The sequence below is a fragment of the Astatotilapia calliptera genome, chromosome 4, assembly GCF_900246225.1.
Source record: "Astatotilapia calliptera chromosome 4, fAstCal1.2, whole genome shotgun sequence".
NCBI lineage: Eukaryota > Metazoa > Chordata > Actinopteri > Cichliformes > Cichlidae > Astatotilapia > Astatotilapia calliptera.
Genome location: NC_039305.1, coordinates 28,578,385 through 28,597,899, shown reverse-complemented (window position 1 = coordinate 28,597,899; position 19,515 = coordinate 28,578,385). Strand labels below are relative to the sequence as shown.

Genomic DNA, 19,515 nt, shown 5'->3' with positions numbered 1-19,515 from the left:
GACTGAGTTTAATGTTTAATCTAACCAGTTTCTTAAAAATTGTTTAAAAAAATAAAATAAATTAGATCATCAATTATTTTATAGCTGTTTGGTAATTAACAGTGGTTTAAATTGAGTGTTATCAACTGGATTTTGACGCCTATAGGTTTCGTATATCGAGCATAGTGACATCAAAAAGTACAAACCAGATTTTTTTTTATCACATTATATTAAACAGCTCCCACGTTGTCCAGCTTTGTCGTTTTAGTTTGTGAAATTGGAATGGAAATGAAAATGCCGATAAATTACCAAAAGGTGCTTTTGCTAAAAGAAATAACAATACCCATTCCACTTGGAAAATGTGAAGGAAGGGCAGTTATCAATAAGATAAGGATGGAACTATGGCAGAAAAGATAGTATGAGGATAAGAAATGAAAAAATATTTCAAAAATGTGAAATACACCAGAAAGGGGAAACTGGAAGCAGGGAAGGGAACGGTCATTGATGGATATTTGGGGGAACAGATGGGCGGGGCTGAAGGTGTAGGAAGGAGACTAAGAGAAGAAGGAACTAGGAAAGCAATTTTTGTTATTTGAGAGAAACACAGCTGGTTGGGAGCTGATTTAGTTTGTTAATAACATGATGATGTACACACTGTACAGTAGGTGGTGGTGTGCACCTTTCAGCTGTCTGCAACCGCCTATTAACTTGAGAGAGAATGAGAGAGAGAACGACGTCCTCACTGGTTGAAAAGCCGTTTCAGTTTCCATGTCTTCAGATAACTTGACACTTCATTACTCTCTGCACGAAATTCAGGGAAATGGCATCGAGTGGTGAGGAAATCCAGCTTCCTTTACGAAGGAAAAGAAAGAACGGAGAGGAAAGTGATGGTGTCGCAGGAAAGAGGTACAACATTTAGTCAGGAGAGCCCTTCTGCCTGCTGTGTGAAAATTAGGCCTAAAAGTTCCCGATATACGTATTTCTTTTTTTTTTATGCCTTATATCTTTATTTATTTTGGTAAATAGGCTGTAGTCAACATAACCTATGGCGTTAAATATAAAACAAAGAACAGCTTTGCAAGTATGTTTAACAGTCTGCTATTCTTCCTGCTCTGCGTTTGATATTATAATTAATCACCTTTTTGCCACTTGAAATGTCTTTATTGAAATGCTATGAGATATTTGTCAGGTGTCTTTTGTAAAACTGATTTTTAAATCTCAAAGAGAGGATACGAAATGATCGATCACGTTGCCAAAAAAAGTTATGTTAGAGAACTTCCGGTCAAGATCTTCTGTCTTGTCAAGTTAAGCTCCGTCTTCACCTAGGAGAAGAGAAAGGAGAAAACTACGGGACACATTACTGGAAGCAGGAAGGGAATGATCATTTATGGGGATCATGCCAGATACATTGGGGTTCTCGTCGGTGGATGAGAAGGTTGCTTCCCTGCACCTTCTGGTCAGGGAACGATTCCTGACTGTTTGTGCTTATGCATCAAACAGTTCAGAGTAACCAGGCTTATTGAAGTCACTGAGTGGGCAACGACAAGGAGACATCGAGGAGCGTGACTGGGAGGAACGACCTGTCTAAACTGATCCCGAGCTGTGTTTTGTTTTTGGACTTTTTCATAAACCACAGTTTGTTTGTTTGAAAGGGAGAGTGTTTGTTAGTTGAACGACAGATACAGGAGGAACAAGGTGGTTTTTGTCCTGTTCGCAGACCACTGAACCAGCTCTTTATCCCCTCAATGATATTTGAGAGTGTGTGGAAAAGGCACTGGAGTGTCCCATGGGGGATGCTTCGGGAGTATGGGGTGTCCGGTCCATTGTTATTAGCCATTCAGTCCTTGTTACGGGAGCTTTGTCCACATTACCAGTGTTATGCCAAGAAATGATCGTCTGCCAAAAACTGATTTCCGGTATTTGCCAAAAACTGGTTGCTCGTATTTAAACTGCTATAAATAACTTGTTGGTCTATAATATGTGAGACATATGTCAAATATATGTATGTATGAATGATATCAGGTCATCTTGAACCACAAACAGCATTCTTGTAACAAGGTAGAAGCCGTAATCAGTTTTTGGCAGTGACTTTTATATATCCTTTATTTATCCAGTTAAAAATGTGTTTTTTAAGAGCAATCTGGCCAAGAGGACAGAAGATATTGCAACAAATATAACAACAGTTCTGTAAACATATTTTAAGTGGACAAAAAGGACACGATTGGTTATAATGTAAGTACAATAACACAGAGTTATAAAGATACTTGAAAAACATGTAATTTTTACATTTTGTATATAACCCCTTTGTAAACCCTCTTCACTGAAGTCTATTTACCAACATACACAAAGAGATTACACATAAAAACCAGGAAGCACTGGAAATCAGGTTTTGGTAGGCGATCACTTTCTGGCACAACACTGGCAACAATTCGGACTAATTTCCGGTGGGTGCTGGACTCTTCCAGGACTCTTCCAGAGCAACTTTTTTATGTTAAGGGAATTTTCTCTGTCTGGGAACCGATTAATTGCAATATTGTCAGAAAAATTTTTGATGTCTGGGAACCTTTTTCGGAAATACTGTCACATCAGATTAGTTTAAAAACCAATTTAAAAAAAAACCTTTTCCTGGTTTCTTATCCTTTATCAGGTTGGAATCTTGTTTGGATCAGCCCACGGACTCAGTTACTTGTGAAGTCGTCACGTATACAGCGTCACCGCTACCTAGTAAGGTTACAAGTCTAAAAAGATCTGAGTTAAAGCTGGTATGTTGTACATTCTTGTACATGCTGTTTCTTGTTGTCTTCAAGAGAAACATTATGATGCTGACACCACTGAACCAATCACCTGCGGTCTTGAATCAATGGAGGATCTGTTGTCGTGGACAAGAAGTAAGGCAAACCCCTTCAGTGTGGCAGTTGTCCCCTTGGCACCTAGAGAGCCTCCTCTGGACCGTTGTCTGCGACGGACCTTGGTGTCTCATGACATGATGGGTGGCTACCTTGATGACAGGTATGAAGCGAGTGAGCCATGCCAACATGTGATACGCACTTTCTTTGTCTATGCTTCACGTTTCTGAATCATAAGATTCAGCACGGTGATTTCTGGCTAATCTTGCTGACAGACCTTAATGTGACACCTTGCGATATGATCACAGAGCACCCAAACCTTGTGCATGCTGACCTTATAAAAAGGGTTAAAGCCACTGGGGTAAAGGGTACAGCTAAAATTGTTGCCTTGGCAAATATCTATATTTAATTAGCTTGTTGAAATACAAAACTGTAATTAAAGTCAGATATTTGTCTGTCTTAATAATAGGGTGTGATAGTTTTCTTCGTATTTTAACATAGACTATCAATACAGCAGTTTACTATGGTGCTTTAAATAATAACCTTCTTCTGTCCGTGCATGTTAAGCACAAAAATGATATGTGTGGGTGTGTTATGGTGTTAAATCCTGATTGTTTGGTACTCTTACACAAGGACCACGCTGAATCAGCAGTCCTTGTATATTAGTCCTTTTCCATATAACCACTTTCAGTGGCATTTTTGCGTCATTTACCCTAACACCTGCAATCATGCTCAATGCTGATCGATTCTATACATGAACAAAAGCTATGTTTATGAGAGCCCTAGAAAACAAAGTGTCTTTCGCAATATATCAGCAGGCCTACGGTCAAAGTGGCATATTTTTACAATAATAATGAGCTGCAGCCAAAACAGCAGCGTGCGTGACAGGAAACAGGCCATGGAGCAGCCGAATAATTAAATTTGTGAGCTAGCGTTTGTGACGGGGAAGGCTAATACATCGACAGTAGCTGCTTCTGTCTCAGTGCAGACGGTCAGAAAACATGCAAACAGGTGATACAGAGCTGTTTTTGTCTTTTTTATCTTACCAACAATTTTTTTTGAAAGCATAATTTCCTTGTGGCTTTAGTTAGCATAGTGTGTGTGTGTGTGTGTGTGTGCGTGTGTGTGTGCGTGTGTGTGTGCGTGTGTGTGCGTGTGCGTGCGTGCGTAAGCGACTGCAACAATATTGGACATATTCTCCTCTTATCATCTTTGCCACAAATAGTTCTTTAATTTACTTTGAAAAGATTTGGTCAACACAACTAATTCCCTGCCTTTGATTTAATAACTAAAGGGTCCACCCTAAAACCAGTGTATTATATTAAAATCTGTAATTATTCATTCTGAATTATTCTTAGACACTGCACCAGGTCATCCAACTGATTAGCTTCTAACTGGCTGCAGGCTGCCGCTCTGCCCAGTTCTGAGATCCATCAAGGGCCAGCCCACAAACTATGCCTTAGACCATGGTATAGCTACTTAAGAAAACTGCAGCAAACGGCAGTTTTGTATGCATGACAGTTTTTAGTGAGGCTCCATGCCGTAAAATAACCTTAAAACGCGTAGAGTTTCATTACTACTTTAAATTATTTTAGATCTGATTGACACATTTTCTTCCTCTGGAGAAAAGATGTCAGGTCACTTGTTCCCAGCTAGAAGAAAATTCGAAATGCTTGTAAATCCCAACACACATCCAGTTACAACCAACTACATGTACTGTAAATGCTACAGTTTGATACACCTTACCTAGAACAGCCTAAACTTGTGGCTTAAGCTTTTATTTCTTTGGTTTAAGTTCATGGAGATGTTGTTACAGTCACACTGTTGTACTGGTCTCACACAGGCTTTCTTCTGTTTCCCCTCTAAGGTTTGTTCAGGGCACAAATGCAGAGGCTCCATATGCTTTCTACCACTGGCAGTACATCGATATTTTTAACTACTTTTCACACCACCTGGTAACTATTCCTCCGGCTGTGTGGACCAATGCTGCACACAAACATGGAGTCATCGTTATTGGTGAGCAGAAAGTCTCAATAAAGCAGAACCAGACCCAGTTTAGTACGTCTGAAATAGCATCATAAATTTTAAATGTAGGATATACTAAAAGAAAAGGAGTATGTTGGCAGAAAGAGAAATGGTATCTTTTCTTGTCTTGAAATGTTAAACTGCTGTGGTCTACAGGGACTTTCATCACAGAGTGGATAAATGGAGCTGCGATGTGTGAAGACTTCCTGAAAGATGAGGAGTCGTACCGGAGAGTAGCTGATAAACTTGTCCAGATTAGCCACTGTTTTGGCTTTGACGGCTGGCTCATTAACATAGAGAACAAGCTCAGTGTGAGTAAAGCTTCTGTGCTCACCTCTAAAACAAAATGTTTAGGAAATACAGCCAATTTTTTAATCCATCTCCCAACCGGCACCAAGTTTTACCCCTAGTCAGCTCTTCCAGCTCATCCAGGGTACTCACAGGTGTTTTCCAAGCTAGCTAAGAGATATAATCCCTCCAGTGTGTCCTGTGTTTATTGTGGGGTTTCCTCGCAACACCTCATTTAGGAGGCATTGTAGACAGATGCCCGAATCACCTAAATTGGGTTATTTAGATGTGGAGGAGCAGCAGCTCCACTCCAAGTTCCTTCCTAATGACCAAACTCGTCATCCTATCTTGAACGGAGAGCTCAGCCACACTTCAGAGGAAGCTCATTTCTGCTGCTTGTGCCCTCATTTATGAACAAGACCCTCAGGTACATAAACTCCTGCACTTGATCAAGAATTTACCATAGCTTGGAATGGCATGGATTAGGAGGCAGTCAGGGACAGAGTTCCTGATGATTACAAAGCCAACATATTGGGTGCCAGTGTAGCTGACATAATGAACCTGTGTTTACAGTTTTTCTCAAATGTTAAAACACAAAAGCCAATCCTGTAACCCAAATGACCAGTAGTCTAAACACATTTACTAAATGTAGCCACCATATTCCAGTACCATAAACACATGTCACATGAAGACACAATTCACAAAACACAACCCTCTGTACTCATAAATCTAAACACATTTTTCCTTGCTAAAACACATGTTGCAAAACAACTCTGCTCATATCCTCAAATGAAAGCCCATGTGATGCAAAATGCTTGCCACAGTCCCCAATCTTTGAACACAGGGAACACACCTGGCGTCATTCACTACACACAATGACTCAAAATTGAAGACACTTGTTGCTAATGCTGTACCCACATGTAAAAGCAAGTTCAGAGTGCACAGTATGCTGAAGGTTCCAAACAAACACAATGGATGAAGGCAGAGTCAGGGGAAGAGGAATTTGATGCAGAGGAGGGAGATAAGCTGGCCCTGGAAGAAGAGGAGCAGGCCAATGAGGAAGAGGAGTTCAAATGAGAGGAGGAAGAGGAGCGACCAACGAGGAAGAGGAGAAGGCCAACATGGGAGAGGAGAAGGTCCAGGAGGGAGAGCAAGACAACCTCGCACCATCATTACGGACGAGATGCGAGCAACAGCTCAGCGACATGATGCCGCACAGTGATTGTGGTGTGTGTGTGGTGTGAATAACGTAAATAAAAAAACTTCACACCCTGTTCATGTTTTCAAGATTACTGTTGTGTGCAATAGATTCTGTTTTTGCATTGAGTTGTGTTACAGTAGTGTACGTACATGCAGGATTTTCTATAGATTTATACTACTCATATGAAACTCACAAATCTAAATGCCTAATCCTCTGCAGAGATCTACGACGATCCGTTACTGTATAGTTTCTAAAATATGCATTGGCAGTTATGAAACAAAGAACCTTCTCACAAATTGAGCATTGTGTTTTCAATTGTTTTGCTGTAGTGTGTAATGCTGTGTATAGTGTTTACAGTTTTGACAGCTTCGAGCTGCTCTCTTGGTGTGGGAGTTTGAGTTTTGCAGTGGGAAGGTGTGGTTGTGTTTATGTAGCTTTAGAGAAGGGTGTTGTGTTTGGACATTGGGGGACCTGGTGGTAACGTTGTGACATGTGTTTTAGCATTTGAGAAAAACTGTAATGCAGTGGCAGGTTTGACTTCAACCAGATGCCATTTGTTCCATCTTCCCGCTCTCTCTGTCTCCAGTTTCTATTCTTAACTATCTAAAAAAGGAAAAAAGCCTAAATTTTTTTCTGTTTATTTTTTTAATAACACTTAAAAAAATAAACTGGACTGAGACGAATAAGTCATCTTTTACACAATACTTAATTGTATGTTGTAAATCTTAATGTACCGTTTTCCCAGAAATGGCAGCACCCTCTACATCTTTGTCAGTAGATGTAGAGGGGAAGGATTACAGACAGCTTTTATGCAATCTTATTGAAAACCTATTAAATCACTGAAAAAGCCACAGAAGCAAAAACAAATCCTACATCTGTCATTAATAACAGGCTGTGAGTATTTAGCTTTTACTCTACCATCTATTGGAGCAGGTCAAAGAAATGATTTAATCAGAAACAGCGGTCCCTCGTTTATGGCAGGAGTTACATTCTAAAAATAACTCGCGATAGGTGAAATCCACAAAGTAGTCAGCTTTATTTTCTACAATTATTAGAGATGTTTTAATGTAAAACCCCTCACTACTCACTATATACACTTTTTTTCAGACAGGCATGAACATTTTAACACTTTTCTCTCTTGTTTAAAGACTCTTAAAGTTCAAACCGTTGTAGAAAAATAAGTCCAGTAGTATAGAACGTTTCGTTGACATTGCCGTGTTTGTTGGGGAGAAAACGTACAAACACACAGTGCAGCACTTCAGAGTCACACTGCTAGCAATTGAAGATTTATGTAAATTTGACAAGCTGAACGCATTCTTTACTGGACAGGAGACACGACACGATTGACAATGGTCTACAGCCAATCAGCATGCAGAACACAATTCGCTGTGTATTTAAAAAAAAAAAGCATGCAAAATTGCACAAAAAAATCTGCAAAACAGCGAGGCCGTGAAAGGTGAACCGTGCTATAGCGAGGGACCGCTGTACTACTGATGTGTGCTTTGATTTGTGCTTACCTTTTGGGAAAAAGTAAACCGATTGCATGACAGTGTCAGTCTTTGCAGCTGTAGCAGATGGATCATGTGTGCTGCTCTCTGCTTACAGGAGGTTGCAGTGCGAAATGTGCCGCTGTTCCTGCGCTATCTGACAGACCAGATGCACGAGAGAGTGTCCGGCAGCCTTGTGCTGTGGTACGACAGTGTACTTGACAATGGAGAGCTAAAATGGCAGAATGAGCTCAACCAGTCCAACAGGTAGATTAAAAAAAAACAAAACGTGTTTCCTTTATAGCATCTGATCAAAAACAAAGACTGAAAAAGAGAACTTTGGTCCACAGAAGTGTGTCAGACCTTTTAGATCACGATTGCTTCTAGCCTGTCAGTTCCTGGCAAACAGTTATGTATCCGTGTCAATATCTCCATACCAGGGTGTTTTTTGATGCTTGCGATGGCCTCTTTACCAACTACAACTGGAAGGAGGAGAACCTAGTGGAGATGAAGAACCTGGCGCTCCAAGACCGCCAAGCTGACATCTATGTTGGAGTGGATGTGTTTGCTCGAGGAGAGGTAGTAGGAGGAATGTTTGAGACAAATAAGGTAAGAAACTGTGAATTGTGTTTACCAGCTTGTGCTTGTACCGTGCAGCGTCTGATTTTGGTTGTCTGCAGGCGCTGGAGATCATTCGAAGGCACAACTTCTCTGTAGCCATCTTTGCTCCTGGCTGGGTATACGAGACTCATGAGGATAAGAGTGAATTCCGCAAGAATCAAGACAAGTGAGACTAGTGCAACATCTACTCTGTGAAAAAATCAGACTGTATTTATAGATGGGTGTAGGCACCATAAGTTGAAGGCTTTAGCCATCACTGTCTTGTTTTTTAACAGTAAGCAGCAGAAGTGAGATTGTGCACTGAGAGGCTAGTAACTTCTCACTTGTCAGTCCTTTTGGGCTCTAATGAGAACCATAATAGGGGGAGGAAGCTGAGAGCCTTTTTCACATTCAGACTTACAATCACTCCTTGCTGGCTGTTGGAGTAAATGCTAAGTTAAGGTTCTTGTGCATTTGCAACACTTCTGAGAACTGGACACAGCATCCATCTTTCAAATATAGACAATATGTGGGGCATGTTAGTCAGTGTAAAGACTGAGATGTCTGTCCTCTGTGCAGGTTCTGGGCTCTTCTGTCAAACTACCTGTACATCCACCGACTAGCCTCACCGCTCCCCTTCGTCTCCTCCTTCTGCCAGGGCTTTGGGAATGCCGTCTACTGGCAAGGACAGGTACTGAAGTAAAGCGTTATTTATGTATTACACTGCTTCATGTATTACCTTTGCATTACTCCCTGTGTAAATGCCAATAACAATATGACACTAAACTTTCTTTTGCTCACATTTTATTTAGAAAGCACTTTAAAATACCCAGCACAGGACCAAAGTGCTGTACAGAAAATAAGTTAAAAACAATAGAATAACAGAAGACAGCAAAAATAAATAAAACACATAATACATAAAAATTAAAACAGCCCTATATTAAAAAACAAGATAAAACAGCATAGAATCAACTAAAAACAACTAAAATAACACTAAAAATAAAAACCAAAATCTCACGTGGTGTCAAAGGCCAGGGTGAAGAGGTGGGTTTCCAGGAGTGATTTAAAAACAGGTAGAGAAGAAGCCTGTCTGCTCTCTGAAGGGAGATCGTTCCATAGGTTGGCGCACGATCTCCTCTATGCTCAGCCCTGGGTACATTCAGGAGCAGCTGATCAGCTGACCTGAGAGAGCGGGTGGGTGTATAAGGCTGTAGCAGCTCAGAGAGATAAGATGGGGTTAGGCTATGGAGGGCTTTAAAAGCAAATAAAAGAATTTTAAAATGAATCCTAAAAGAAATGCTCCTACATACTTGCACATATTTCTATCCTAATAAGGAAAACTTCCATAAGATATTTCTTTGAAGTTTTACCACAAAACTCACGGCAAAGTCAAAAACAGCCCTGGAGCAGTTTACAGGGCTGACAGTGATCTGAGTACACTTGGAACAAGGTGTGATTCTAAAAGCTGTTGCATCACTTCTTTTGTTTTGTTTTCAATCCCAGTCAAGTTTCATCTGCTTGGCTAGTGTGAAGGGGTGTGCTAACTTTGTGTTAGCGTCATAGATTGTGTAGAAAAGGGTTGATTTCTGAGGTGTTGTATAGCTTTGATGTACACTCCTTAAGTTGCTTTGCCATTGCTGTCCCGTCTCCCATTCTTCTAAACAGAGCTTTTCCTCACAAACAGAAGGTTTGAACAGCAGGTGGGTGGTCTTCTGTACTTACAGAGAGCTTTGTGACTCAGATGGCCTTATTTAGGGTGTCCCCCTCTGGTAATGATCTCACTGACATCACTATAGAGATAGAATAGAAGAAACTGTCTGAAGCCAAGACCAAGCTGAAGCCTGTGCTTTTGGATCAGAGGGCTTACTCGTGTAATATGAGTATTCACTGTTGTACTGGTAACAGTGAATACTGTCCTTTTTCTTTTTTATGTAAAGGAAAGACAATTTACATAAAAAAGAAAAAGGACAGTATTCACTGTTACCAGTACAACAGTGAATACTCATATTACACTTTACATTTTTTTATGTAAAGGAAAGACAATTCTCCTCCTTGAATCGCTACCTTATCGTGGTGGAGGGGTTTGTGTGTCCCAGGGATCCCAGGGGCTATGTTGTCTGGGGGCTTTTGCCCCCTGGTAGGGTCTCCCATGGCAAATTGGTCCTGGGTGAGGGACCAGACAAAGAGCGATTCAGAAGACCCTTATGAAAAGAATATCGAGGGAACAGTTTACCCTGCCCGGGATAGGGTTACCGGGGCCCCGCCCTGGAGCCAGGCCCGGGGAGGGTGCCTGAGGGCGAGCATCTGGTGGCCGGGCCTTAGTCCATGGGGCCCGGCCGGGCACAGCCCGAAGAGGAGACATGGGCCCATCCTCCCGCAGGCCCACCACCCGCAGGAGGCGCCATAGGGGTCGGGTGCATTGTGTGCCGGGTGGCGGCCAGGAGCGGAGGCCCTGGCGGACTGACCCCCGGCTGCCAAGACTGGCAATAGGGACATGGAATGTCACCTCTCTGGTGGGGAAGGAGCCTGAGTTAGTGCGTGAGGTTGAGAGGTACCGGCTAGATATAGTCGGGCTCACCTCTACGCATGGCTTGGGCTCTGGAACCAGTCTCCTGGAGAGGGGCTGGACTCTGTCTCAGTCTGGAGTTGCCCCTGGTGAGAGGCGGCGGGCTGGGGTGGGTATCCTAATATCCCCTCGGCTTGCTGCCGGTACGTTGGGGTTTTTCCCGGTGGACGAGAGGGTTTGTTCCCTGCGCCTTAGGGTCGGGGAACGGGTCCTGACTGTCATCTGCGCTTATGCGCCGAGTGGCAGTTCGGAGTACCCAGCCTTCTTAGAGTCCTTGCTGGAAGGTGCTCCACCTGGAGACTCTGTTGTCCTGCTGGGAGACTTCAATGCTCACGTGGGTAACGACAGCGAGACCTGGAGGGACGTGATTGGGAGGAACGGCCTCCCTGATCTGAACCCGAGCGGTGCTTTGTTATTGGACTTCTGTGCTAATCACAGTTTGGCCATAACGAACACCCTGTTCGAACATAAGAGTGTCCATAAGTGCACGTGGCACCAGGACGCTCTAGGCCGTAGGTCGATGATCGATTTTGTAATCGTATCACCAGACCTGCGACCATATGTTCTGGACACTCGGGTAAAGAGAGGGGCTGAGCTGTCAACTGATCACCACCTGGTGGTGAGTTGGATCAGGTGGCGGGGGAGGACGCTGGACAGACCTGGTGCACCTAAACGCGTAGTGAGGGTGTGCTGGGAACGTCTAGCAGAGGCCCCAGTCCGCGAGATCTTCAACGCACACCTCCGGCAGAGCTTCAACAGCATTCCGAGGGAGACTGGGGACATTGAGTCCGAATGGACCATGTTCAGCGTCTCCATTGCCGAAGCTGCTGCATTGAGCTGCGGCCAAAAGGTGGTTGGTGCCTGCCGTGGTGGTAATCCCCGAACCAAATGGTGGACACCAGAGGTGAAGGGAGCCACCAGGCTGAAGAAGGAGTCCTATCGGGCTTGGTTAGCCTGTGGGACTCCGGAGGCAGCCGACAGGTATCGACAGGCTAAGCGGAATGCGGCTTGGGCAGTGGCTGAAGCAAAAACTCGGGTGTGGGAGGAGTTCGGAGAGGCCATGGAAAAAGACTTTCGGACTGCCTCGAAGAGATTCTGGCAAACCGTCAGGCGTCTCAGGAGGGGAAAGCGGTGCTCTACCTACACTGTGTATAGTGCTGGCGGAGCGCTGCTGACGTCGACTGAGAAAATTGTCAGGCGGTGGAAGGAATACTTCGAGGACCTCCTTAATCCCACCGACACGTCTTCCGAGGAGGAAGCAGAGTCTGGGGATGAGGGGAATGACCCGCCAATTTCCAGGGGCGAGGTCACTGAGGCAGTTAAACAACTCCTTGGTGGCAGAGCCCCTGGTGTTGATGAGGTCCGCCCCGAGTTCCTGAAGGCTCTGGACGTTGTAGGGCTGTCCTGCTTGACACGCCTCTGCAATGTTGCGTGGACATCAGGGGCAGTACCTGTGGACTGGCAGACCGGGGTGGTGGTCCCCATCTTTAAGAAGGGGGACCGGAGGGTGTGTTCCAACTACAGGGGGATCACACTCCTCAGCCTCCCTGGGAAAGTCTATGCCAGGGTGCTGGAAAGGAGAGTTTGTCCGCTAGTCGAACCTCAAATACAGGAGGAACAATGCGGTTTTCGTCCTCGTCGCGGAACACTGGACCAGCTCTTTATCCTCTCGAGGGTACTTGAGGGTGCATGGGAGTTTGCCCAACCAGTCTACATGTGTTTTGTGGACTTGGAGAAGGCATTCGACCGTGTCCCTCGGGGTGTCCTGTGGGAGGTGTTGCGGGAGTATGGGGTGTCTGGCCCATTGCTACGGGCCATTCGATCCCTATACAACCATTGTAAGAGCTTGGTTCGCATTGCCGGTGTGGTGGGGCGTGGTCTGCGGTGCCGTGCAGGGAGGGCGGACGCACCTGCACGGCATCCTTAATCACGCCCGCCTAGTTAAAAACACGGGGACTGAGGGGTTTGGGGGGGTTGTGGTGTGGTGAGATGTAAATAAAGATGACTCTGAACGTTGCTCCGTGGTCCCGCCGTGTCTTATTCACGCCACATTGGTGCCGAAACCCAGGAGGCAGCACGGCGGGTCCATATCGGAGCCAGGGAATGGAGGAGCTGGCCCAGAGGGTGGCCGAAATGGCGGCCGCCCAGCGGGAGCAGGCGGCGGAGGTGCGTCGCCAGCAGGAAGAGCTGCAGGACCAGTCCAAGCGGCACCTGGAAAGGATTGGGGAGCTGGCGGCGCTGCTCTGGGCCTGGGCGCCACCCCCACAGGTGTGTCCCGAGGACAGTGAAGCGGTGGAGGAGCCGCGTGAGGCACCTCAGCAGCCGGAGGTGGCAGACGAGGCGCGCGGGGATCTGCGCCTGCCGGAGGAGGGGGAACAGCCAGGTGAAGGGCTGCTCCTGCCGGGAGTGGTGGATGAGCCGCTCCAACCGGAGGCGGCAGACGAGGTGCGCGAGGGTCTGCGCCGGTTGGAGAAAGAGGAGCTGCACGAGGGGCTGCTCGAGCCGGGAGTGGCGGCGGAGGGAGCAGTAGTGACGGAGGAGTCGCGCTATGGGCTGCTCCAGCAGGGAGCGACAGCGGTGACGGAGGGGCCGCGCAAGGAGCTGGAGGTCCCAGTGCCAGGGGAGCTTGCTCGAGTGGAACTGGCGAGCGAGGCGGGCGCCACGCTTGAGATCGCCGTGCTCGCCAGACCGGCCTCACCACCACCAGAGGCCTGTACACGCCACACCTCTGCCCAGCCACCTGTGAGCTGGGGCTCACGCTTGTGCCGGCCGCGCCGGGTGCACCTGTCACGTGTCCGACTTCCGAACCAGCTTTGCCTGCGCCGCTGGATTCGCGGGCGGCCGCCTGAACTCGCACCTCCCCGTCGCTTGGCCAGGGCCTGGGGGTGCCAGCTGTCCGGGCTGATTCCCTCTCCCACTGGCGGTGGGGGAGTAGGTTCGGCCGGATGGCTCCCCGGCCTCAATCGGGCGATGGGGGTATGTGGTGGGGCGTGGTCTGCGGTGCCGTGCAGGGAGGGCGGACGCACCTGCACGGCATCCTTAATCACGCCCGCCTAGTTAAAAACACGGGGACTGAGGGGTTTGGGGGGGTTGTGGTGTGGTGAGATGTAAATAAAGATGACTCTGAACGTTGCTCCGTGGTCCCGCCGTGTCTTATTCACGCCACAGCCGGCAATAAGTCGGACTCGTTCCCGGTGGGTGATGGGCTCCGCCAGGGCTGCCCTTTGTCTCCGGTTCTGTTCATAATTTTCATGGACAGGATTTCTAGGCGCAGCCAAATGGCGGAGGGCTTTCGCTTTGGTGGCCTCAGAATCTCATCTCTGATTTTTGCGGATGATGTGGTTCTGTTGGCTTCATCGGTTCGCAGCCGAGTGTGAAGCAGCGGGAATGAGGATCAGCACCTCCAAATCTGAGGCCATGGTTCTCAGCCGGAAAAGGGTGGAGTGCCCACTCCGGGGTCGGGGATGAGTTCCTGCCCCAAGTGGAGGAGTTCAAGTATGTCGGGGTCTTGTTCGCGAGTGATGGGAGAAGGGAGCCGGAGATCGACAGACGGATTGGGGCTGCAGTAATGCGGGCGCTGCACCGGTCCGTCGTGGTGAAGAGGGAGCTGAGTGTAAAAGTGAAGCTCTCAAGTTACCGGTCGATCTACGTCCCTACCCTCACCTATGGCCACGAGCTGTGGGTAGTGACCGAAAGAACGAGATCACGGATACAAGCGGCAGAAATGAGCTTCCTCCGAAGGGTGGCTGGCCTCTCCCTTAGAGATAGGATGAGAAGTTCGGCCATCCGGGAGGGGCTCAGAGTAGAGCAGCTGCCGCTCCACATCGAAGGGAGCCAGCTGAGGTGGTTCGGGCATCTGACAAGGATGCCCCCTGGGTGCCTCCTGGGTGAGGTGTTCCAGGCATGTCCCACCGGGAGGAGGCCCCGGGGCAGACCCAGGACACGCTGGAGAGATTATATCTCTCGGCTGGCCTGGGAACGCCTTGGTGTTCCCCCGGATAAGCTGGAGGATGTGGCTGGGGAGAGGGAGGTCTGGGCCTTTTTGCTTAGGCTGCTGCCCCCGCGACCCGGCCTCTGATAAAGCAGATTAAGATGGATGGATGGATGGATGGAAAGACAATTTTGCATATCAGGTGATAATTTAAAAAACAAACAAACATCATCAACAGTGTAATTATTTATTTAAAGAAGACAAACTCCAGAATTAGTCTGTGAAAAACAAAGTACACTTCTTGTTAACGTCTTGAACCACTTTCAGTTATTCTGTTGTAGATTTACTTTGTGTGTTTAAGATGATCGGTTATCGCCCAGACAGCCGGACATTTGACTCTAGACTAGTTTAGTGTACGGAGGAGTTCAGGGTCAGCAGGGTGTCCGGGTCCCATCCTCTGAAAACCAACCTAAACCGTCATCTCTGCACCACCTTGCTCGTTAGTTGGTATGAGGTGTTTGTTTTCACATGTGGTGCAGGCACCTCCCCTTGTGTGTCCAAAGGACGTTATTCCACAAGTCTTGTGGTTTGTTCAGACACAACAACTTTGCAAACCTAAACCATGCTGCCGTCTTCTCATGTTCAGAGAGAAGTGGACTTTTCCTACAACCATTGCAACAAGCCAGTCTTATTCTAATTGTATGGTCATGAACTTTAACCTTAACATGCTTACAGAGGTTTGTAACATGTAATGTTTTACAGGTCATCGTTAAGCTGTAAGCAGCTGAAAGCTTACCTGTTACTCAAAAGTTTACTTGTCAAACCTATTAAAGTGTACTATTTGCTTTATTAGTTTATTAACATTGTTTAAAAATGTGCAGAGTAATTTTGTATTTTTTACTCTTTTTTTTTCTGTATGTAGCATGAGACAAATAGCAGCTGGTTCAACCTGACAGCCCAGGAGATTCAGCCTTTGTACTACCACCAGACTCTAGGGGGACTCGGGTGGCTGAGAAGCTCTGGCTGCCCGAAGGACGCCTGGAATGGAAGTTGTTCGCTGCTGCTCGACGGACTCATCCCTGCAAGCCACACCACTCCAGTTTGTGCCAAGTGTGTGGGTTTGTTTGATTGAGGCTTTATTTTGTTTTAGTTTCTACCTTATTTTCACATAGAAAACTCAGAACTGCAGTCTAAGGCACATATGGAACAGCTCATTTCTCTTTTTTTTTTCCTTGATTCAGGATCTTCTCCATCCATGTACCCCTGCCGTCCAGTACACTGGTGAGCCTCATCTACAAGGCGTCTCCTGAGATCGCAGTCTCCTTGGAGCTGAAGACGACTGATGCCAGTCAGTGCACACACGTCGATGTCCAGGAAATCCAACGTGAGTTTCTTAAGACCCTTCAAAAAATCTTTTTGAATCACCACCATTAAGCCTGACAGGGAATCACTACTCATTTCGCACAGTCAAAACCCTCTCTGCTTTAGTTTGGTTTACATTATAGTTGAGAACATTTAAGGAGCAGACTAATTAAAAACTGACTGATTTTCATGTGTGAAATTAAGTTTGTACGGCTGTTGGTTGTTTTTATAAACTGTTACCTTATTGAGTTTCATTATAGACAGTTTACCCAGCGAGTGCCTCTTTAAAAACGAGAAAAAGGACCCTTCCTTTGGTGAGTGGTGTAGATATTTAGACTTTGCAGTGTTTCAATCCAAACTATATGAAATTACTATTCTTCAATGGCTGGAAACTATAGACTGTATACAAAAGATGGATTAAGAGACTCATCCATTGGTTTCTGGATTCCACAGGTTAAAACCTCAGCGTTGGCACTGAGCTGTTTGAATATTAAACTGTATGATTGTGAGAATAGTCTGGCTTATAGACACTCTAAGCAAAACTCTTGCTTAAATCAGAATAATTCCATTTATTTAGAGATATGGTTTTTTTTGCTTTTGACGCCTCAATTCTCTTGTGATTTCTCAAAGAGACGGAAGGCAAAATATAGAGTTTGTCAAAAGAAGTGTTGCAGCGATGTTCTGGATGAGGAAAATGTGTTTATTGAACATTACAGTGCGCAAACCTGTTCTGGCAGACCTGCAAATAAAGAACTTTAAACATGTTTACAGCACAGTATGGGCACTTCGAGGCCATTAGGTCTCATACAAAAACCAATATTCAATAAACAAAACCTTTGTAGAGCCATCCTATTGGTCCCTAATTCCTTTAGCAGCACATCATCCATCCAGAGTCATAAAGGAGTATCCTCATGATTTAGGCCATTTAGTACGTTTGTTTAACTTAATTTTTAACTGCTATTAAAAAAATCTAACACTGGGATAAATAAAATATTTGTTATCTTATTTTAAGAAGAACAAAGAGCCCAGCAACAGATGGTGTGGCCCCCACAGAGCCCTGATCTTAACACCGGGGATTATGTCCGGGGTTGCATGAGGAGACATAAGATACTGACATTTTAAATCCACAGAAGAACTGTGGCAAGTTCTCCAAGATGCTGATCAACAGGCCTTAAACAGTGTGCTGAGGTGAACTGGTGCTATAAAAGGCACCAGTACATGTTGTGTGTGTGTGTGTGTGTGTGTGTGTGTGTGTGTGTGTGTGTATATATATATATATATATATATATATATATATATATATATATATATTAATGTCTCAATTTATTACATAGTGCTGTTGGTCAGGCTTAGGGGCTTTAGTTTCACACAGTTGCTGATACTTCATCATTTATTGAAGGTTTGTGATCCTGCCTCCAAATCACACAGCAAGTCGAGTCGTTGTTGGGTGTTTTTGTGTGTCTATAGTTAACAGTGTATCCCCTGAAGTACTGGATGACGAGCACCAGTTAGTGAACAAGTTCACTCAGCTATGTGGAAACTTGAACCACAATGGTTGGACCATGAGGTGTGTGGAGCACTAACAGTTGAGTGATTTTAATTTCTCCAAAGAGTTGAAGTTCTTGGACTTATTTTTTTCCCCATGTTTGTGAGCAGGTGTTCACAGCTGGAGCTTCACTGCTGCACTCTTCGAGAAGTTTGTGTGAAGATCGAACGCATCGGACAGCCTGAGGACAGGCCTTTCAGCTGCAGGGTGGGAGAACTCATGGTGAGACAGTGGGAGCAAGTACTCCTCGATGTATTACTCTGTGCCTGCTGTTAGAGATTAGAATGTAAGCTTGGATCCATAAATAATAATGATAATACATTTTATTTATAGGCGCCTTTAAAGACCTTTAAGGTCACCTTACAGTACGACAAAATAAAAGCATAAGGTAAACAACAAAAAAAATAAGCCCTACACACTGGGCTTGTGTGGGGTTATTTTGTGGTATTTGGTACACATTTTATTAGCCACACATGACATGAAGACAAATGTAAAGTTACTGATAAATATGTTTATTCCAGTCCACTTGAGATTAAACTGGGAGAATACACTCCAAGTTTGAAGCTGATTAAATGAACAGGTTTCAAGACAGACAAAGAAATGATGGACAGAGGTTTTTTGCCAACTATAACAATATCAGCAGTAAGGTTACCAGTTTTCTTTGAGAAGTAATCTATTCAAAATTTGAATTTAAATCTGGTTCTAGCATGTTTCTTATTCGTCTCTTTCTACAAGGTCTTAGATGTAGCTAGCCTGCAGGTGCCCCCAGACAGGATTCACGGTGTGTGCATTGATGACGTGGTGTGGCTGCGTGGGGCTGGAACCTCACTCCTCAATGCCACTCTGCGCTGGGACTACCCTGGCAACCTCGTACGTCACTTCAAGGTGTACTGGCGACAGCTGAGAGGACCTCATCCCAGCATCCCCCCCGGTCAGTTGGTTCTGGTGGGTCGCTCGTATTCCAATTTGTTCAGGGTGACGGAACTGAGAGTGCCAGAACCTCCTGGCCTGTTGGAGCTGGTGGTGGAGCCAGTGATCAAGATGGGTTTCCCAGTCCCAGAGAGCCACTGGGGAAGAAGAAGCCTCAGCTACACAAAGGATTCCTCGAAATGAATTTTACACAAATACCAACCAGTAGCATCTTCATTTACTCTCATGCTACGACTGTTACTATCACACCTGTGAAGCAGAATGTGGAGAAATGCCTTAATTTGTTTCAGGATCAGTGTGCATCAGTGATGTAATCACCAATCTCGTCCCAGTGTAGTAGAAGCTTAAAGAAACATGTCAAACATCTTGTGAAATGTGAATTGAGGCTGTGTAAGTATACTTATGAATACAGCTTTGTAACATTTTACATCCTGTTTAAGATCTAGTTATTAACAAGAATGTTCAACAATAAAACTGGATAACTAAAGGATATTTTCAAAAATTTAAATTGAAGGGATAAAAGCAATATGTAACCTGTACGAAAATGCAAATATGATCCATATTTGGGTCAAATAAGTCTGGTGTCTGGGCATTCCAGACAAGAAAAGAAAGAAAGAAATTTGTTAAATTTGATAGTTTTGATCAGTTATGTGTAAAGCCAGTAGCATTCTAAACAAAAGAAAGGTGCACCTTACCCTTATACAGCCCACACAAATATATCAACAGCAGTGATCACAAAACGGTGTATAACTGA

At 45.2% G+C, this 19,515-nt stretch overlaps 1 protein-coding gene across 1 annotated transcript; it reads left to right on the top strand.

The window, feature by feature from the left end:
* The first annotated feature begins 512 nt into the window (after positions 1–512).
* Positions 513–19,248, top strand: engase (endo-beta-N-acetylglucosaminidase). Its single transcript, XM_026165954.1, has 14 exons — positions 513–885; positions 2,627–2,703; positions 2,787–2,988; positions 4,693–4,841; positions 5,007–5,161; positions 7,945–8,093; positions 8,267–8,435; positions 8,507–8,613; positions 9,006–9,117; positions 15,846–16,033; positions 16,165–16,307; positions 17,753–17,852; positions 17,942–18,053; positions 18,567–19,248. Exons 1-14 carry the CDS (start codon positions 800–802, stop codon positions 18,942–18,944), a joined length of 2,127 nt encoding a protein of 708 aa, XP_026021739.1. The 5' UTR covers positions 513–799; the 3' UTR covers positions 18,945–19,248.
* Positions 19,249–19,515: the final 267 nt, after the last annotated feature.

Bases quoted from the DNA above. Each gene is read 5' to 3' on its own strand.
- engase (XM_026165954.1), top strand. From the start codon at position 800: ATGGCATCGAGTGGTGAGGAAATCCAGCTTCCTTTACGAAGGAAAAGA. The intron at 9,118-15,845 runs GTACTGAAGTAA...TTCTGTATGTAG, and splicing joins CCGTCTACTGGCAAGGACAG to CATGAGACAAATAGCAGCTG. The intron at 17,853-17,941 runs GTGTGTGGAGCA...GTTTGTGAGCAG, and splicing joins CACAATGGTTGGACCATGAG to GTGTTCACAGCTGGAGCTTC.